The 19,363-nt window shown below is 38.2% G+C and overlaps 1 protein-coding gene across 1 annotated transcript; it reads left to right on the forward strand.

Moving 5' to 3' along the window:
- Nucleotides 1-132: 132 nt before the first annotated feature.
- Nucleotides 133-19,316, forward strand: castor1 (cytosolic arginine sensor for mTORC1 subunit 1). The gene is made up of 9 exons (XM_006640314.3): nt 133-445; nt 8,140-8,210; nt 10,825-11,018; nt 11,544-11,679; nt 12,332-12,455; nt 12,787-12,897; nt 13,523-13,605; nt 13,841-13,935; nt 17,589-19,316. The coding sequence occupies exons 1-9, from the start codon at nt 333-335 to the stop codon at nt 17,640-17,642; spliced, it is 981 nt and encodes a 326-aa protein (XP_006640377.2). The 5' UTR covers nt 133-332; the 3' UTR covers nt 17,643-19,316.
- Nucleotides 19,317-19,363: the final 47 nt, after the last annotated feature.

Genomic DNA, 19,363 nt, shown 5'->3' on the forward strand with positions numbered 1-19,363 from the left:
GCTGCAGCTTGTATAGGGGGGATGACACAAAAAGAGCAGCAGCAGCTATCTCCAGTCCCTGTCCCTTTAAGTGCGAGGGGGCGTATGCAATTTCATAGGCCTGTCTTTTATTTAAATGTCTTTGCTTCGGAGTCGGATTGCGCTGTATTCTTATTCGCTGAATGATGCAAGACGGGGGATGGCGATCGGGTGCTTGCAGGGGAATGCAACACAACACTACTAGACCGTTGCAAGTCTTTAGAAACGGGGAGTCATTTCCAGAAGTCCCCCGCAAGCTGTGCTCTTAGTGACTTAGTTAATTTTAGGCACCGTTGAAAACAACAAACAAGAGCATGGATTTGCATATACTAGACCATAGACTGAAAGTGACTAGCATCTGTAAAGATGGGTTAATGAATTTCACTCACCCATTGATCAAACTCATTTTTCTTCGTAACAGGACGAGGTAAGGCGAAGAAAGACATTTTTTTTAACCAATTAAGTTTCCAGCTGGATGACATCAGTTGCTGGTAACATTTACAATATTTGGAAATGCAATGTTGCTACATGCCCTAGTATCGTTCACATCGAAATATAAACATAAGCATATCATCATCCAACTCTCTGTAGCTGATGGAAAGGCCTAACTGCTATAGTTTACAAGGGGTAGAGTGCTTAAAACGATGTGACCAGTAGCACACTGGTAAAGCAATATATGACACCCATGAAATTGATGAACGAAAAGTGTTATGCATGTAAATAGGGTCACTTTTTTAGTGGACGCGTGTGTTAATTAAGCGGAGAAGTTACCTTAAAGTATCAGGTGTTGTTTAATGCTTTGCAAATACTGCTTTGTCTAAATGCCAGGGATACCACTTCGTCTTTTTGTTTTAACTGATCAGGAGGATAACTGGCGTGTTTGAAAGTGTCATTTGTACAGGTTTTACTTCTTTATTTTATTCGTTTTTTCCCCTGCTTTGGTTACGTGTCGATAAGAGGGTTTGTTTGACTTGCAAGGACATGAGAAAACTTGTACGTACTGTCCTTTCAGTGTGCCAAGTGTAAACGTTTAAGATAATTTCTCTGTGACATCTGCCTGTGTTTTGTAACTTAGTCTATGGAACTGCAGAAGCACAGTATAGTGTTTTAAATTATTTACCGGAACACCTTAATTAGCGTTTGGAAAGCTCGAGTGAAACAACTAGAAGGGACGCCACTGACAAATCAGTAGAGTTTAGCAAACAGTACAGTATATAGACCGTTTTTGTTTTAAGTACAGACTGGACAAACCTATATGTCACGACTTGTTTTAACCCCACCTGACTTTAATATGATGGTGATGCAATAATGTCGTTCACAAAAGGATTAATTAATTTCTATAACTGTTAACCTAACTTTGAACTGCAAATATATGCACTCATCACAAAGTTGTCTTCAGCATTATTTATGTTTTACTCCAACGTTTTTTTTTTAAATGGCAAATGGCAAAACTGAGCTCTCAAAATCAGTGCGCTTTTATCATAATGTAATTTCTACGGAGTTTAGAGGGGATCTCTAAGCTTTCTCCTAGTTTTTAAAGGTTAACTAAGTTTGTGATTGTTATTGACCTTTAGTATAATTGTTGAAAGTTGGTTTATTTTTGGTCTACAAAAATGAGCTACGCCTTGCTGAACAAAATAAATTCAGATCTGACAGACTGCTGTTTATGTAAAAGCCAGCTACATCAGTGTCTAGCTGGTTTCTCCAGTAATACTCAAGCATTAATCTGGCAGACAGCACATCTGTTTGCTTAGTTGTTTTTCTGCTGTTTCAGGGGTGAACTCTTGCTTTCCAAACCTGTATATAGGATTTTTTTTTCTTCATAAAAATAAGTAATCTGTATATTGCAACGACAGCATTGTTAGGCGTTTCAGGAAATAAAGCGTGGACTGTCCTCTGTGTTGAAAGTATTCTCAGAAGAGATTTTGCTTTGTATCTATGTATACATTTGTTAATGGTAAACTCTGGGGGATAGGTGAAATTCTCCTATACAAAAACTTATTTAACTATTTTATTGATCATATTTAAAGGGGGAGACGGCTAAATCTAAGCCCATAAAACAATTAAAATATTGTAGTTATAAAAAAAGTCCCTGTCTGTTTTAAAGGTAGTGTACCTTGTACTCCACAAGGATCATCTGTTCATGAAAGTTTTTCTTTGTGTAAGAATTTAGTTGCAAAAATTCAACTTGGAGAGTTAATAATTAATGGGCACTGTATTTAGATTTTCCTGTCTTTGAAAGCAGAAAGCACAAACAGATGATGGTTTTAAGTCTAACATTTTGGAGAGACTGGGATATTTGCCCATTTAATGGTGATGGCTTCAGTTATGCAAGAGTTGGGGAGGGAAAAAATTAGAAATTATTTTGTTTTACAGCATATCGCCAGCTACTTCACTCTTTGAGCTTTGCTTTTGATCCTGAATGTGAAGCCTGCGGTTTTTAGAGCATGATCTTATGACTTATTCCATGAAGGTGTTTAGGTAGAATTGTTATGTCTTGTTTATTTATTTTTTTATGCACCTCTCTAAGTTTGCAATGCCTCCAGGTAGATGCTGTGCTTGCACTATAAACATGTTTGCATAGCATCACTGTTTATACAGACTGCTGAAAAAGAGAGAGAGCAGTGTTCACTGCAGGTGGCCTGTGGAGCAATTTTTAGAAAATAACTGGAAGTCCTTTCTTTGTTACACAATTGTTATAACACTGTATGTTTAACTGCCTCCCTGCTGAACAGCTCAAACACCTGGTAACTTACTGGAATCAAATGGGAAGTACTGGGTCATATAGGCAGACTACTCTTGTCTGCTCTGCACCCAAAGGTACTATACTACAAAGACAGATGTGAATGCTGAAACATAGCTCTTCTTTGAGCTTGCGGCTCTTAACCTGTATTGATGCTCAAAACAAACACCACACTCCAGTCTGATGAAACATTTGACGAAAATCCAACACATCCAACAAAAAATGGCAGATACTGTGAACACAAAATAGATCAAGTAAACATGCCCTGTTTACAGTAGGGAATGTGACCCTCTCAGAATGAAGGCTTTACAAAGTTAGTATCAAGTAAGCATTAACTTGATCAAGTAACCTGTTTACTCTCTGTAAAAGGCTGTGTGTGTGGCCAGTGATTATTGATGTGAAACTAAACTGTTTTCATCATCAGGAATGCTTTCCCCTCCCTGGGTTAAAGTGGAAAGGCCTTTTATTGAAAGACCTTTGCAAAAATATTTAAACAAGGTTTTATACATTTTTAGCAACCTCTATAATAGAACAAGTAATAGGTTTATTCCATGTTGAAACGAGAAGAAAGGAAACACAACGTTTCGGCAATGGAGCCTTCTTCAGGTGTGAGCAGAAGGCTCCATGGCTGAAATGTTGTTTTCTTTCTTCTCTTTTCAGCATGGAATAAACCTATTAATTGTTCCTTTGCAGCCTACGGCTGCTGACGCAGCTACCCACCTGAACTACTACAACCTCTATAATTACTTACTAGTAATGGGTAACATTAGCAGCATTACTACAAATCTCGTCAGAAGCTAAGCAAGGTTGGGCCTGTACTGCACTGAGAGAGAGCTCCAGGGATGTTCAGTTTTCACTGTAAGTGATGTTGGTGAACCAGTAGGACAGAAGAATACCCAGAATTCCCAAGCCAGTGATGGAAGCACTGTTGTAGTAAAGGTGCCACCCTTCAGATTAGACATTAAACTGAGGTCTAGATAAAACGGACATTAAAGATTCCTTGGCAGATTTCAAATAGGGGTTTCCTTGAAGCAAATTCTCACCTCGCCACTTGATCTACATGTACTTTATTTGTAGTGTGGCTGCTAGTGCGGAATTGTTGCTGCACATTACACAGATGGAGCAGCAACTTCGCAAGTAAATGCAGAGGGTCTCAATTCTTATTGCTTCAATCATTTAGTGGTCCTTTGGGATCAAATGTGCAACGTAAATGTAAGGAATTATTAATAGAGGAAACCGTCTGTTTTCTTAGGCAAGAATAGTATTTGCTAAAATACTTTTGATTTTAAAAATCCCAATCATTGTGCCTGTAATGGAAACAGTCTCTTTACTCCTGTTAAAGATGTGATATTATCCCCAAAAAAACTTCCCAAAGGCACAAACTATTGCTTAATGTTGGCTGTAAAAAGTTATTCAGCAACTTAAGCAGGTGTCATTTGAGGCTTTGTAACAAAGCTTTAGTGGTTAATAATACTTGGATTCACTGGTGGGGGGTTATGGCTTACAACAGCTTATACAGGTTATAGTGTATTTTGTGTTAAATCTCTTTATACATGTGTAAATATAATTCTGTCTCGCTGTCACCCCTGTAATTAAATCTACAAGCTTTTTTTATTCTTTGTGATATCTTAAGTTTTTGTTTTCAGGTTCAGGGCATGGTGATGGAGGGGCCAGAATAAGGAGGGAGGTTGTGTAATTTCTGTGAACTGTTGAGTAACTATACTGTATAAAACATGTCTTCAGGAATCGGTGGCAAAGATAGAGGGGAAAGTGATGGCTGAGGCCAATGCTCTATTTGTAAAACATGGTAGATTTCAGTGTTCGGTAGCAATAATAACGTACAAATTAACCTCCACCTAGACAATTTCTCATAAATGCAGTTCATGTAAACATACATAAGGCCTGAATTATTAATGAAGAGCTGGCGAAACCGGTTGATTCTTACTTGTGGCTGTGTTACAGTACTAAGGGAAATGCAGTGGTAAACGACATCTTTTATGCCTCAGTATGTGGATGTTTGTTCTTTAATAGCAAGTATCTTATAAAACATAACCAGTCTAAAGGCTTTGATTTTTTGCCCTCATTACTTTGGCATTCAGGAAGGATAATTTTTGTCTTCTTGCCCTTGGTATTTCTAGGATAAGATTGTAGAAGGTAAGAGTTAAGAGAGACCTTAAAAGACCTTTAAAATTATAAACATCTGCTTCATCTAGAGAAGAGGCCATTGCAGTAACAAAACCCTTCATTACTGTTATATAAGTGTTAATACTGCAAGTGGTCTGTAAATAGGTGAGCATTCAGGCTGAAACATCGTCTGAGGGTACTTCCAGGACACACTTAAAACCATGTCGCTTTCTCTGTAGGTTACATAAAGGAAGGACAGCACGATGAAAGAACTTCAGTTTTCCATTCCCTTGGTTTCGTACTTGTACTGTGCTTTGAAGGCCAAAGGTCAGTGTCTGATGTTTTTGTCATACCAGAGGCACGTCTCCTTTGGAGTCTGAAGGCCAGTCGAAACAATGCAGCCTCTGATCCTGGAACAATAGCAAGCCTTTGCAACAGCCTGTTTTGGCAGAGGGTAGGAAGCTTTGCTCCCAGACAAACCAGCGGGACTGAAGCCCTTAACCTCATTTTCGCTCGGCAGGCTGGGAACACTTGTTTGTTTCTCGTTTTCCATTCTGTCCAGTTGGGGTGGGGGGTGGGGGGGCAATAAACTTCAGGATTAGATCACTTTACCTCCCACCTTCACCACCATATGTGTGAAGACACTAATGGGGGGGGGGGGGGACTGGTGAGACTTGTGATGAATGGGGAAAGAAATTGAAATGGATTTGTTTCGTGGAGAAAAAGAACCTTTAGTGATCGCACCGACCTAGTTTTGATGCCTCATTTGTGATGAAATAGTAGCTTTTGGATCCAGTCTTTTCTGTTGCTGGGTTACTGTTCTGAAGTGGAGAGGCAAAGGACCGCAGCTTTTATTTCTGAAACATTGGTGTGGCGTCGGACCCAAAGTCTAATTTGTGAATGTTAAATTGTGAGTAGGTACTGTATGGTGAGAAACCACAAACATTAAACTCTTCAAATTACTGGTAAAGATTACCTTGCCATTTTGGGCAAGCTAAGGTTATAGTCTGAACAGTTGGAGAAGTCTCACAAGGATGAAATGGACCCAGTAAATGCTATAGTGTATTTATCTTGCTAATGTCTTAGAGAAGTTATAAGTTTTTTGCTGCATGAACAATGTATATGTACTGTATATGCAGAACTGACCACAAATGAATGTTGGAGAGAGTTTATTTAATTCTGTTAAACCACTTAAAACGTTGGTAAGATCTTGTTCTGTGAGAACCAGTGATTTGTTTTGTGTGGAAGCCATTAACAAGTTAACACAGACCAATGGCTGGACAAGCTCTGTATGTGGCCTGCTTCCTTTCACTGCCAAGATAATGCTTTCCACATGCTTTGTCCTCTTGTGGCAAAGTAATGAACTAAAAAAAAAATGAAAAAAACTTCATATTGTTTTCAGTACTCGTATTAAGGTATAAAATATATGGGTTTAGTTTTTCAAAGTGCTTTGCTTTTCCTTTAAAATACTTTTGGTCTTTTTGATGCTAAGAGGATATATTTTTTTACTTTAGTGTGTATTCATTTATTTCCCCAGTGTTATAGCCAGTGGTTTCTTATCTTGGTGTTTCATGGTGCCACATTTCTGTGCTTTGCCTTGGATATATTGTCTTGCTCTTAAACAGAAGTTAGATGACCTTTCTGTTGTGCTACCACTTAGTGTGCTTAGTGCAGGTGTTAATGAGAAAGGTGAATCGGTAAGTTCTCTAAGACCTGCTGAAAAAATGTTATCAAACTGTTGGCACTTCTGCATTTTGGTTTCCTTTTTATTACTTTTATGTGCAGATACACAGACTGTCACATGGTTCACACCTTCTTGAGCTTGCTGAGGTGAGGCACAGCATAGGAGGAGAAAGGAGAGAAAAGCAGTCTTTTTCGACATTGCAGAAACTATTGCTGTTGCAATTGCTTTACAAGTCCATATGTATACAGTCCACTTCACAGGATCAACAGTATAAAGATGTAAGATAATGTAAAAGCAGGACAATTGAAACAATTTCTATCAAGTGCCATAAAAAATATTACATAAACAGGAAATGACCCCAGTAAAGCTGTTTCTTACAGGAAGTGTTAGCTTGCTTAGAGGAAGTACAGCTCCAGGGAGGGTTAGAGGTTATAAGGAAGTGGCAGGATAGGAAAAGACAATGGCCTGCTGAGTTGGCTAATGGGTGGAGTTGTTTTTTTTTCCCCCTTTGGATCTTTTCTATTAGAAGTGACGTATTTGTTGAGTATGGACCAAAGCAGGAACTGAACAGCAGAACACCTGTAGGGCGGTGGAATAAGTCATTCTTTGTCAGAAACAAGCAAAGGCTTTCTTTTTAACGTTGTTTTTCCTGTTGGAAAACAGTGCGTTGAACACGCAAAACATTCAGATTCAATGAGCTTCTGTTGCTGGCAGTGTCTGTGTGATTCAGATGTGCTGAATGAACTCTTCGCTGATAATAGCAATGCTGAATAAACCAGAATGCTGGGCCCCGGGAGTCTGAGTTTTTGTAGCAAAAAAATCCACGTACGTTTACATTTGTCCTTGCCAAAAAGACCTTACAGCATCCTGTTTATCGTTGCACTGTAAAATTAAAAGCCTTTCCTTTTGTAAAAAGTAGCTTGCCATTCACATTGAAATAAAACCGTGAGCCATTGAAGTTGAATTTGGATGCAGACTTAAGAGCAGATGCTTGGTGATGTGGCCTAATCTGTGCTTGGCTTTGCAGTGCCAGCTTTCCCGATGACCCACTTTTCTCAAGCCATCAATAATAAGAAACCTTTAGACTGAATTCCAGTAAATTTAACCCCTGCGGTCAAGCCTCCTTGAGCTCGGATGTCCTCTGTTATACACGTTCTTCCCTGTAGTCTTGTGTATTACCTATAAGAAATAAGAAATGGACATCAGTGAAGCACATTAATGTTAAAAGTACATTAAAAGTACAAAAACAAGATCACCAAAGTCCATTATTAAAGGCATTTTAGTCATTGGGTAAGTCTTAGCAGTTGACTTTAGACTGCTAAGACTTACCAATGAGTGACATTGTAGCTTAAATCCTCAATTAATCATTAGTTGTTCAGAGACTTGAATATTTGTTTGTACAACGGCTTGTAACATGTAGGTGTAAAAGTGATCTGTTAGTACTGTCATTGCTACATTCTTAAGTCTTGCCATTGCAAAATGGTGAGCAGAGTAGCATCTGATATTCTGCAAATTGTGACGTCTATTGTGTTTTGAAAAATAATTTATATATTTTTACCATTTTTCTTAGGTGCAAATTCTTCAGCCTGACAGAAACCCCTGAGAATTACACAGTAGTGCTTGATGAGGAAGGCTTTAAAGGTACTGTGGCTGTTCTGTTATTATGGGCATTTTGTCTGTACATATTTTGGGCATTTTCCATGATTTGTCCATAAATCTGATCTGCCTTGAACATTTTTTTTTAGCAGATCACCTGAGCTTTACACAAACCAAACATTTAATGCTAAAATCTGATTGTGTAGTTCTACAAAGTTAAAAATGCATTCCTAAAGCCCTTTTACTGTATTTGCTCAGTTATGAAAAATGCAAAATCTAAATGATTAAACTTTTCTCACTTCTTTGAGTCTGTTGATGAGTGGCTTGTGTGCATAATCACTGGAGAAACTGAATATGTGTCTTTGGTGTTTGTCTGCAATAATGTTTTTGTTAGCAGTCAGATGTGAATGTATTTGTAAAAACCTTAAAGTAGAGACTGCACACGCACTAAGTACTGGATATCATTTTTACAGACAGAAAGCCAAGACTTAGTTTTAAGGCACATTTGAAGATCAACCCACTCTTTTGCTGACACAACAATTGGGGGAGGAACTCGATAAGTAGCCTGAGCTCAGTTTTACTGTTCAACAATGTTGTTTAAGGGTGAAGATATACAGTGAAGTAAATAAAACTGTTTACAGGAGCGATGTGAATTTATAGTTCTCTGTTAAGCTGTTGTTTAAAGACTATTTTTTATGAAGAGTCGAAATCCATTTAAGAACCAAATGCATTGAGCCCTTAAAAAATAGGTAATGCATAGATCTGTTGTTTTGCTGAAGAATGTTTTAATATTCTTTTTATCTTTACTTTTCCAGCTTCCTGTTCCACACATGAGTTAGGATTAAACTGCACACACTGTGCATAAGTTACTCAACTTAAAGATGTTTTTTTTTTTGTTAAAGCCATATGCGTTTTGTTCTGGTGAATAATGTCCTTGTTCATGTAGAAAAAATGATTTGTTTAGTATGGTTTTCATTATTGCAATGTTTTAGTGCACATTAACGTCGGTATGCATGGTGTAGCTTGTCGTTACTGAAGACAGATGTTGAATTTCTTGCTGTTTTTGAAGCATCTAGAAACCTCTCCGACTATTTCCTAAGCTTAATTAAGGGTGGTGCAGAATTCATAGCGGTTTATGAGGGAGATGGAGGACGATGGAGGCCAAGTATGATCCATTTACTGTATTCTGGTTTAATGAAGGTTTTAAACAATTACAGTTTTATTCTGAGCACTGAGTTACTGAATAACATATGCATGAATCCAGATCATATTGAGTTTTTGTTTTCTATGCTTGATTTGTATTGCATGCATTATGTTTTTAACCTAGTGACCTCTCTCTCTATACCATGTAGCCCATAGCTTCCTTTTGTCTATTTAATATTTTTTCATGGACATCATGCACTTGAACTGCCTTTATTTCTTCTGGGACATGCTTAATTCAGATTTTCCAAATATATTTTTATTTCAAAGTTGCGGCTTTCAGATGCCAGATCAAGCTTTATTTGTGATAGTGGAGTGATATGGGCTGTGAATAAGTTGTAAATGTAATATGTTATTGAACCACTGGGAGCAGATTTGTCAAATGGAGAAATATGGTGTTTCAGAAGAGAATGAGTTATTATTGGCAGATGCCTCTGAAAAGCAGAATGATTCATTGTTTCTACCTGACCTTTGTGTCACATTTTCACACAAGTAAAGCATAGTTTGCAATGTTTATGAAGTAAATTACATACAGTGGATATGTATCTAATCTCTTTCAGAAAAAGAAAACATAGATTGTTTCTATTATAGACTTTTACATTTTGCAGTTCTTCACATGAGAATAGAAAAGTGTTCTCTGCCAGTATGCATGAATATAAGCCAATAATTTCCTTTCCAGTCCCTCCATTCAGATCTTTCAGTTGGTCCTCTCTAGACACAAGAGCTTCTCTCTTCTCTTTCACTATTTCTATATACTAACACTAAGAGTGTCCTCTAGCTCTCTACAATGCACAACATTAATGCAGTGTGATGACCAGATGCACAGGTAACGTCAGGAGCTCTGCACCCACCTTCTTACCCCTGACAGGAGTTGAAATAATGCACTAATCAAAAGCCATCTGCAGTGAAGGTGTTCTGGTCTCTTTCCTCTTGGTGACAGTTGAGTAGGATGATGGGCTTGCCAGCAGGTGGTTACTATTTTTTTTACAGATCACAATTGTTCTGAGCATTAATCAAGGTGTGCCTCCCTGTCACAAAAACACAAATTTGCCGATAGTTTAGAAGAATGGGCCAGAAATGTCTCCCGGCAGCAATAAAATAAAACAAGGCCCTGGTAATTCCAGTTTTGCAGTGGCACAAAAAACAAAACTGCATGTAGCTTTAAAATGTATTTATTTAGTGTTTATGTATTTGTAAAGTGGTTCCAGTGTTTATTGTATTTATGCATGAAGTTTATGTATTCAGTGTATAGAAAGATAATGTTACAAGGCATTTCCCTGTAGTGAAGCATAAACTATGTTGCATAAATTATGCAAAAATATGCTGCAGCTCCTTGTGCTTTACATCTCGTCTCTGGCGAGTGGGGAAAGTACATTATGAATTTCTTGAGCGCTACCCAGAAAGGGCAAGCCCTAGCTGCCATGTTCTCCTCACTGAGCCCCGTCTCGGTGCGTTCCAGATCTCCCCGTCTCTGAGCACCTGCAGGTGGAAGGCGGCACATGGCTGCCCCTGAACGTGGTCTCCAATGGCCACACCTCCAGCAGCTCCCAGGCCGTGGGCGTCACCAAGATCGCCAAGTCGGTCATCGCCCCGCTGGCCGAGCAGCACGTCTCCGTCTTCATGCTGTCCACCTACCAGACGGACTTCATTCTGGTGAGCCCATGTGGCCTCTTTCCTCCATCAGCGTTCTTCCGTTTGCCTTTTCCGGGCCTCTGTACTCGGTTTTTTCCTCCCCTCGATCTCCCTTTTTTTTTTGTCACTGTGTGAACCTGAACCTGATGTCTGTCGTCTTATTTCTCATACACCTTGTTTTAGTCAGACCCCTGGCCTTTGTGCAGTAGAAATTGGCGTTTACTCAGTGATCTGTTGAAGCACACGAATACAAGCAAAGTAAAATATCAGGATTTGCGAAGGGTTGTGTCAAAGAGGTCTTTTTTTATTACCAAAAGTCTTGTTGTTTTTCCTGTTATTTTTAAAAAGAGAATTATTTTCAAGGGAACGGTGCCATACAAGATAATTATGTACAGGAGTGAAATCAGTTTATGGCAGACTGAATGTGGCCTATTATTAAGTTTCCTCTGGGAAGACTCTTGCTATGCTTTCAACAGTGTCCTGAGGATTTAAGAGTAATGTATAGTGACAAGCCTGAGCCTCTTGTTCTTTTTTTTTTTTTTCCAGGTGCGAGAAAAAGACCTTCCTGTGGTGATCCATACTTTGGAGGAAGAGTTCAGTATCTACCGGGAAGAAGGTGGAGAGCCCATCCCTGTGCACGGAAAGGATGTGCAGAATGGTTTTCACAAGAACGGCAAGGAAGGTAATGTGGGAGAAATGGGAAAACCTTTTGATTTCCATGCTTAACCAAAGGAAAACCAAACAAGCCCTACACGGGAATCCACAATGGCCCAAGTTTTTATTCTTTGAATTACCACTGTTGTAACAGAAAGAATAAGGTTCTGGATCCCGAGATGAAGCAAAACAGATGAGTTTATTGCATGCAAGGAACAATAAAGCCGAAGTCTTGTTTCCCGCAAGAAACAACAAAACCGAAGTATCGTTCGATGTGCCGGTACAAACTCTTGGTTATATAGTCCTTCCTTGCTGCTTCAGTCATTCGGTGTTATGGTAAGGGGGGGGTCATGGTATTTGGCCAGTTAAGAGACCCTGGCCAAATGGTCAGTTTAAGATTATGCCCCCAGGGGGTTCCTTGCTCGCATCTGGAATCCTTATCAGTTAACCCCTTTTCCTGCCATAAACCCCTGTTGCTTAGAAGTCTAATTTTCAGGCAGAACTGACTTAAGTTAACCCTTTTTACATCTTGTCTCTTACTTCACCACTAAATAAAGGAATGTGATTTTAATGCTTTAAACAGATTTTTTTCCCATTGAGTGCAATTAACATGAAGTCTTAGAGTAAGAAAAGTTTCTGGTCCAGTATTAATATTGTCATATTCTCATTTCCCTTTAAAGCTATAAAGCTCACTGTTCATCCAGTGCTAAGCCCCCAGAACCAGTTTTGTGTGATGAGTTTAGACCCTGATACCTTGCCAGCCATAGCTACTACCCTCATTGATGTCCTCTTCTATTCTGGCAGGTAAGTGCCAGTGTTTTCCTTTATTGCCATAGCAGAATGAAGGCAGCATGTTGTTAACAGTGTGTCTCTTTATAAGCTGTTTTTCAAATAATGGCTTTTGTGAATATTGACAAAAACAAGATGACAAATCCGTTTTGCATTTCCTTTGGTTGTCCTCTTATTGAGACTATGTTAGATGTAGTAATACAATTAATTTTAATAAGTTTATTAGAATACGAGGTATAGTGTTACATGCAATAGTATTCATTGTGATGACAGGTCTTGAAAATCTGCTCAGTGTTGAATTTGGTATTTTTTGTAAATATTATGTTGTTGCATTTTTCCTAAACAGCTCAAAAGATGGTGCCCATCCCACACAGGCTTTAGACTGCATCAAATTCTTCTCCTTCTCTTTGATTGACGGCTATATTTCTCTGGTCATGGACACAGAAACCCAGAGACGGTGAGTGAGTCTTCCCATGATGACTCCTTAGTGGAATTCGAAAAGCGGAAGCTGTTTTTGAGTTGCTGCGCACAGAAAAAAAAATTCTGCTCTAAATAGTTCATTCTTTCTCTCTTCTGGTAAAATAGGCGTGTTTTTGTCATTCCCCCACCCCTAGATACTGGTATGTGTCTGGCAATGTCGGTATTTTAATTCCAGAAAACTTTCACAGCTATCAGTATATTTTAACTAGTGAATTTTTTTATATATTTGAGAATGACACAAAACACAACAGAATAGGAAAAGACTCTCCCGGATATTTGCAGTTGCTCATTTGTAGAAGAACAATGTACATACTGTATAAATGTGGTGATTAAATTTTAAATATAGACTTTCATATATAACAGGATATATTTACAGGATAAGCTGATTGATAAACGCAACAGTTGGACAACAGTGGCAGGTCATTACAAGTTATACACTGCAGAATGACTTTACCGGGGGGGTAGTTGTTTGCATAGCCTGCTCTTTTTAGATGTTGTGGGAATCGCTGCTTTGTGGTTGTAGTTCTACAGTATATAATCATGCTTGTTAACACTTTGAAACCCTTTAACCTGACTAAATGTTTGCGCTGGTCCCTTGGCAGGTTTCCTAGCAACCTCCTCTTCACCAGTTCCTCAGGTGAATTGTGGAGAATGGTACGAATCGGGGGACAGCCTCTTGGATTTGGTGAGTGAAGCACACTGTCGTAGGTTTGGAGCGGTTTATCTGTTTCATCACTCCGATTCTATCCTGGTTTCCGCGCAGAGACCCACATCATTATGAAGGTTCAAGATGCATGTTTTTTTTCCTTTAACTTAACTGATTCATCATTGAAACCTTTTTTTTTTCCTGATGAATATGGAGGGGGAGCCACCTTGTGATTAATTTTGTTAACCCTTATGCGTGTTTCTTCGTTTTTCAGATGAATGTGGAATTGTTGCTCAGATCTCCCAGCCACTAGCGGATGCTGACATTTCTGCCTATTACATCAGTACTTTCAGCTTTGATCATGCCCTGGTGAGTTCCACTTGTGTTGCATTTTTTTGCATCTGGATAAGAGGTTCTCTTATAGCATTTATTAAGTTAATATTTTTAACATCTAAACATTATGGTTTAAAAGGGAACTGCAGTCCCAATTTCTAAGACTGGTTTTTAAATCTTGGTAACAAATTCATTGATGGTATTGAGACATTTTACAAATTTCGAATTTCACTATTTTACTCTTAACTTTGTGAAAGTTACTGTGTGGTTGCCAAGTTGTCACAAACCACTGATCTCTCCAGGGGTGAGAGCAAGAGTTGTGTGAAAGTGGCCCTTCCTGCTCACTAGTCATTGTAAGCAAATGAGAAAGTGGTCTCCTAACAACATAGTTGTTAACAATTATGATGAGTGTTTTTTAGTTGGTTGGCAGGTTGATCTTTTTTTGTAATACTTAAAAGTATCTAAAAATTTCGCCTCATATGTGTGGGTTTCCTGAAAGTATTTATAATTAATATAGTAGCAAAACTCACTTGGTTTAAAGCATGTTTACAGTGTGATAGGGCCGCTTTTGAGCCATCACATTTTGCCCCGTTCTGAATCGTAATGATGGCAATATGGTGCAATGCATACATTGAAACATCGTCTGTTTTGTGATGTAACGTGTACAACTGACCGTGTACTTGTTAGTTTCGTTATGGTTTGAAATGCACTCATGATTGCCGATTTATTATCCCCTTGGAAAGGTGAAGGATGGATCTGCAATGCTATTTTTGTTTGAAAGCATGGGATCTGCCTTTTAAAAGTTGTTTTGTTTGGTACTGTAAAGATGTTTGCCATAAATAATGATTAAAGAATGTGTTCAAAATATATGCAGCAGCTCAAGACAAAAAAAATCATGAATTATTCTTGTGAATGTAAAAGTCAATGATCAGTCTTAACTACTAGTTCACAGATATTACTTTCAGGCACTAGATGGCAGTGTAGACTACAGGATGAGTATATCCAGACCCTCCCTCATTTTCAACTTAATTTTAAAGGCTAATATAGAGCTATGTAGTATGTTAATATTATATTTAAAATATACTCCAGTGCAAAAGCAAAAAGCAGTTAGGCTCTTGCAGCACATCACAGATTGTCTTTAAACTAAATACTTTGAAACTGAAAATTAATTTGATCAATTTAATGCATAGTGAGCATTGAAAGACACATCGCTGTTTATCCATGTATATTTTAGAACAATGGTCTACAGATATTAGATGTTATTTTTTTATTTAAATGATTTATACATTTTGATTAATCATTCATAAGTGACTGTGAGAAACTCCAGTGACAGTTAGTGTACATAAGAACTGAAGGACCTCAGTATTGGTTGGGCCCATGTAATGAGCTGATTTCACATGTTAAATGTGAAGCTTGGTGGAAATCAAGAAAAGAGCAGGAAGGGCCTAATGAGCCTTGCTAATCAAGAGAAAACCACCTTTGTGCAATTGGTTTGTTGGAGGCAGGACTAAGTCAACTCAGGTGAACTCGCTGACTGTGAAGGCAAGTACTTGTTAACGATGAATGAGTGCCCCAGTCACTACACAACGCCACTTGCAACTGCTGACTACCTGACACCAAGTTCTTAGGACCTCTTCTGCTGCCCTTCTTGTGGCCTCATTCTATTATGACGACACTCAAGGCAGGGCAGCAAACATCTTCATCCTGCTCGTGTAACAATGGCTTTCCTGCAAAATGTGAATTTATATAGAGCGTATGAACGTGCCTGTTTATATCTCTGTATTGGATCTTGCTCACTTTCAAGGAAGTAAATGAGACAAAATGTAAATTTAAAGATTTGTCGCATCGCATCACTTTTATTAACAGCTTGTCCAATTCAGTGTCCTGGTGGAATTGGAGCTTGTGCTGGGAAGCAACGGGGGATACACCCCAGATGGGATTCCAGTCCATTGCAGGGCACACAAAGATGCAAAGATGCACACACTCACACCAGGGCCAATTTTACAGGAGCCAGTGAACCTACCAGCATGTCTTTGAACTGTGGGAGGAAACTGGAGCTCCCAGAGCAAAACCTAGGAGAATATGAGTAAAACATACCAGCCCCAAGCAGATAGCACCCTGGGAGTCTAAGACAGGGCCCCAGCACTGCATGGCTGCAGTTCTAACCAGCTAAAAAGTGCTGAAAAGTCTTTAGGGGGGGGACATTTTTCAGTGCGAGAGTGACCCTTTCACTCGTCAGTCTGCTGTCACTTGGAATGATGCCTCCAGAGCTTAAATTATATGCATCCATGACCATTTCTGTTTTATTCAGATGCCTTTTTAAAAGTAGTATAAAAGTGCTTAAACGGGAATCTACCTCTGTATGAGAAGTGACTGGACTGTACAGCACTGACAGTTTTGAAAGAGCTGTGGTTACCCTCCTTATCTGACATACCAGTAATTCATTAGAAGTAAAAATGTTGACGTTTTACAACCCCGAGAACTTTGAATCTAAAGAAGATCTAACCACAGAGAAAGAATCATGAAAGACCGATAAGACAAATTGGAACTCATCTTCACAGACCGCTTAACGCGTATGGGTATGTTAAGATGTTACATGATATGAAAGGGCTTATGATCCCTAATAAAGATAATCTACACAGTAGTGCATGGAGTGAAAATTCAAAACAAGTATAGCTCTTGCATTGTTTTCAGGTTTTTCCTAGAAGGCCGGGTTCAGAATTCTGGACAGGGTTACCTTGAAATTACTCCTCAGTTTTCATCAGTTTCCCTTCGGGATCAATAAAGTCTTATCTATCTATCTAGTTTTAATAAAGGTAACATTTAGTTTCGGGTAGCTGTTTTCTTGGAGCTTTAAAATAAACATTTACTTAGTAAAATAACATTAGTCAATGTCATTAGTTAGTAATGTCATTGACCATGTTTAAAACAACAGATTAGACAAGTGACACAAAAACAAATGGGATCCATTACAAAAACAAATTATTTTCTGTCCTTTCTGCCCTGTCCTGGAAATAAAGTGATAGAGTTCAGTACCAGCAGCTAGTGTCACAGGTGTTGCTTGAGGAAAACTATATCTCCATCATACACTCGCCAATAACAATTACTAACATGCCTTCAGCTCTTCCAAATGAGCAGACAAGGTGGTTCTATCACTCAAGTGACTTCATCATGAAAAGTTCATCTGGGGACATCCCATTGTGCATACCATTCTCTCACTCCCTTTCCATTAACTACTCCTCTGCTTATGACCTTTAACCATGCATGGATGGATTTAATGATGGAATAGCTGAAGTTTATGTCCTTCTTCAAAAAGGGGGGAGCAATATTTTGATTTCATAGCAACTCCAATCCAAATCTTGACTCACATGGTCACACCCGCATGCTTTGACTCAATGGACTATTTTTTTCTTTAGAGTTTCTAAAAATAGTTTGAAAAAGGGGGGGAAAACCATCTTAACTCCTCCCAGTTTTCTTAGAATACATATAATCTCCTTGCAAAGGAGGAGAGTAGTGTCCTTCCCACACTGTACCTTTTCTAAAGAAAAATATTAGAATATTGCATAGTATTCTTTTATTAGCAAGTGCAAAAATAAGTGTTTTTTTCCCTGTGCTGTCTAAATGTCTCTATTTTGTTTTAAATTGTAAAGACTGTTATTCAAATGCACATCTTCTGTTTTTTGGTTCAGGTACCTGAAGACGATATCAGCAGTGTGATTGACATGCTTCAGCAACAGCGGTAATAGACCTTGTAATGGTTGGTCTAACGCAGCTCCTCGTTCCCTCCTTCGGAGGTGGTAATGAAAGAGATACAGACATTTTTGTGGTGCCTGGAACGGCACAAGAAACAAGACTGACAAAGCAGTATTATCTTTTATAATTTGCCATGACTTCAATTCCTGATCCTCACAAACTGCCCTTGACTCTAGCAAGTAAGCTGACGTGTACCCCAAAGTTTCAGTCAGAGAAGCGATGGTGGGCAGCTGGCAATGTACAGTATCAGTTTGGGAGTGGTCAGAGTTTTTGGAATGCTGTGCAGTCTTCAATTTTTACACCTGAGTCTTCCTGCCAGTTCATGTCGGAGTCTATGTGGTGTCCTTTCTATTTCTTGGGTACTTTAGTAATGCGTTTGGTTTTATTTGCACAGTGGGCCAAGATGATTTTGAAAGAAAAAAATGACAAAATGGAAAGAAATAGCTGCTTGAAATGTTGAAACTGTGAAGAGGGCATGAGCTGGAAGTTTCTGATTTTCATTTTTATTCTCGCACTTTTATCTTTACAAGTAATTCCCAATATGCGAGTGTCGATATATGCTGATATTGGATGTGTTGGATTCATGGGACAGAGTTGTATTCCAGTACTATAAAGCTATGCACAGTGTGTGAAGTTTGTTAGCACAGTGTTCTGCAGTAATGTACTTATAACTGATCAACAACAACAGTGAAAATTCATTCAAGCCAAAGTAGGCTATCTTTCTTTTCAGCCCCAGAAATATTTTTTTTTTCAGAACAGGAGAATAAAACTGAGGGCTTGATATTTTTGAATAGTAGAATCCAGTCTTTATGATTCTGAGTCTATGCTATGACAAGAATTGTTCCGCAGCCTTTTCTTTTATAAAATCCATACATGACATTATATTCAATATTTTACTTTTTTGCACTTGTTCATATCTGGTTTATAATTTAGGTTGCATCCCTGTATAACCTTTATATTACATCCTCCATCCCATTTCCCCCCGATATTAAACTTTCATTATTCTTTGGTGCAAATGTAGTGTATTCGCTATCTGATTTTAAGTTTTAATGTTTAAGATGCTGACTTAACAGTGTGCGTATTTTAGTTTTTTGATGAACCCACTGAGTTACAGCAGGTTGGTTGTTAGTACATTCCCTTTAAGATTAGATCAGTGTAATTTGCACACATTAAGAAGTTAACTTCTTTATAGTGGAAGTGATACATGTATAAGCAAAAATGAAGCTAATGTTCAAGATGGCTTGTTCATTCTAATTTAGAGTGTTAAGTTACTGCATATGTTCACTACTGTTTTTTCTGGAATTTTCTGAGATAAATACAAAACACTGAAAGTAGGTCTTAATTTCAGAACAAAACCTTTTAAAATTTCCTGAGTATTAATATACTGTACTTGCAGACTTTATATGGCCTTGCATTTTTTTCTGAAAAGATTCTACAAATGCCAATGTATGATTTAGACTAGTGTATATAAAGACTTGACTTCAGTTAATACTACACATTGAGAGAATATTGTTTTTGACTTATGATTACTGCAGAGAACACCAAGAACGTTTTGTAATAGTTCACCCCATGTAGGCAATACTTATTTTGGTATAATATTTTGTACAAAAAGTATTAACATTTATAAATGTACTGATTTAATCAATAAAATGTGTTGAATTTAAGGTGGTAGTCTTTTCATTAACTGTACTTTTAACAACAGACTTGAAGT

This window comes from Lepisosteus oculatus, chromosome 22 (assembly GCF_040954835.1).
Source record: "Lepisosteus oculatus isolate fLepOcu1 chromosome 22, fLepOcu1.hap2, whole genome shotgun sequence".
Classification (NCBI taxonomy): Eukaryota; Metazoa; Chordata; class Actinopteri; order Semionotiformes; family Lepisosteidae; genus Lepisosteus; species Lepisosteus oculatus.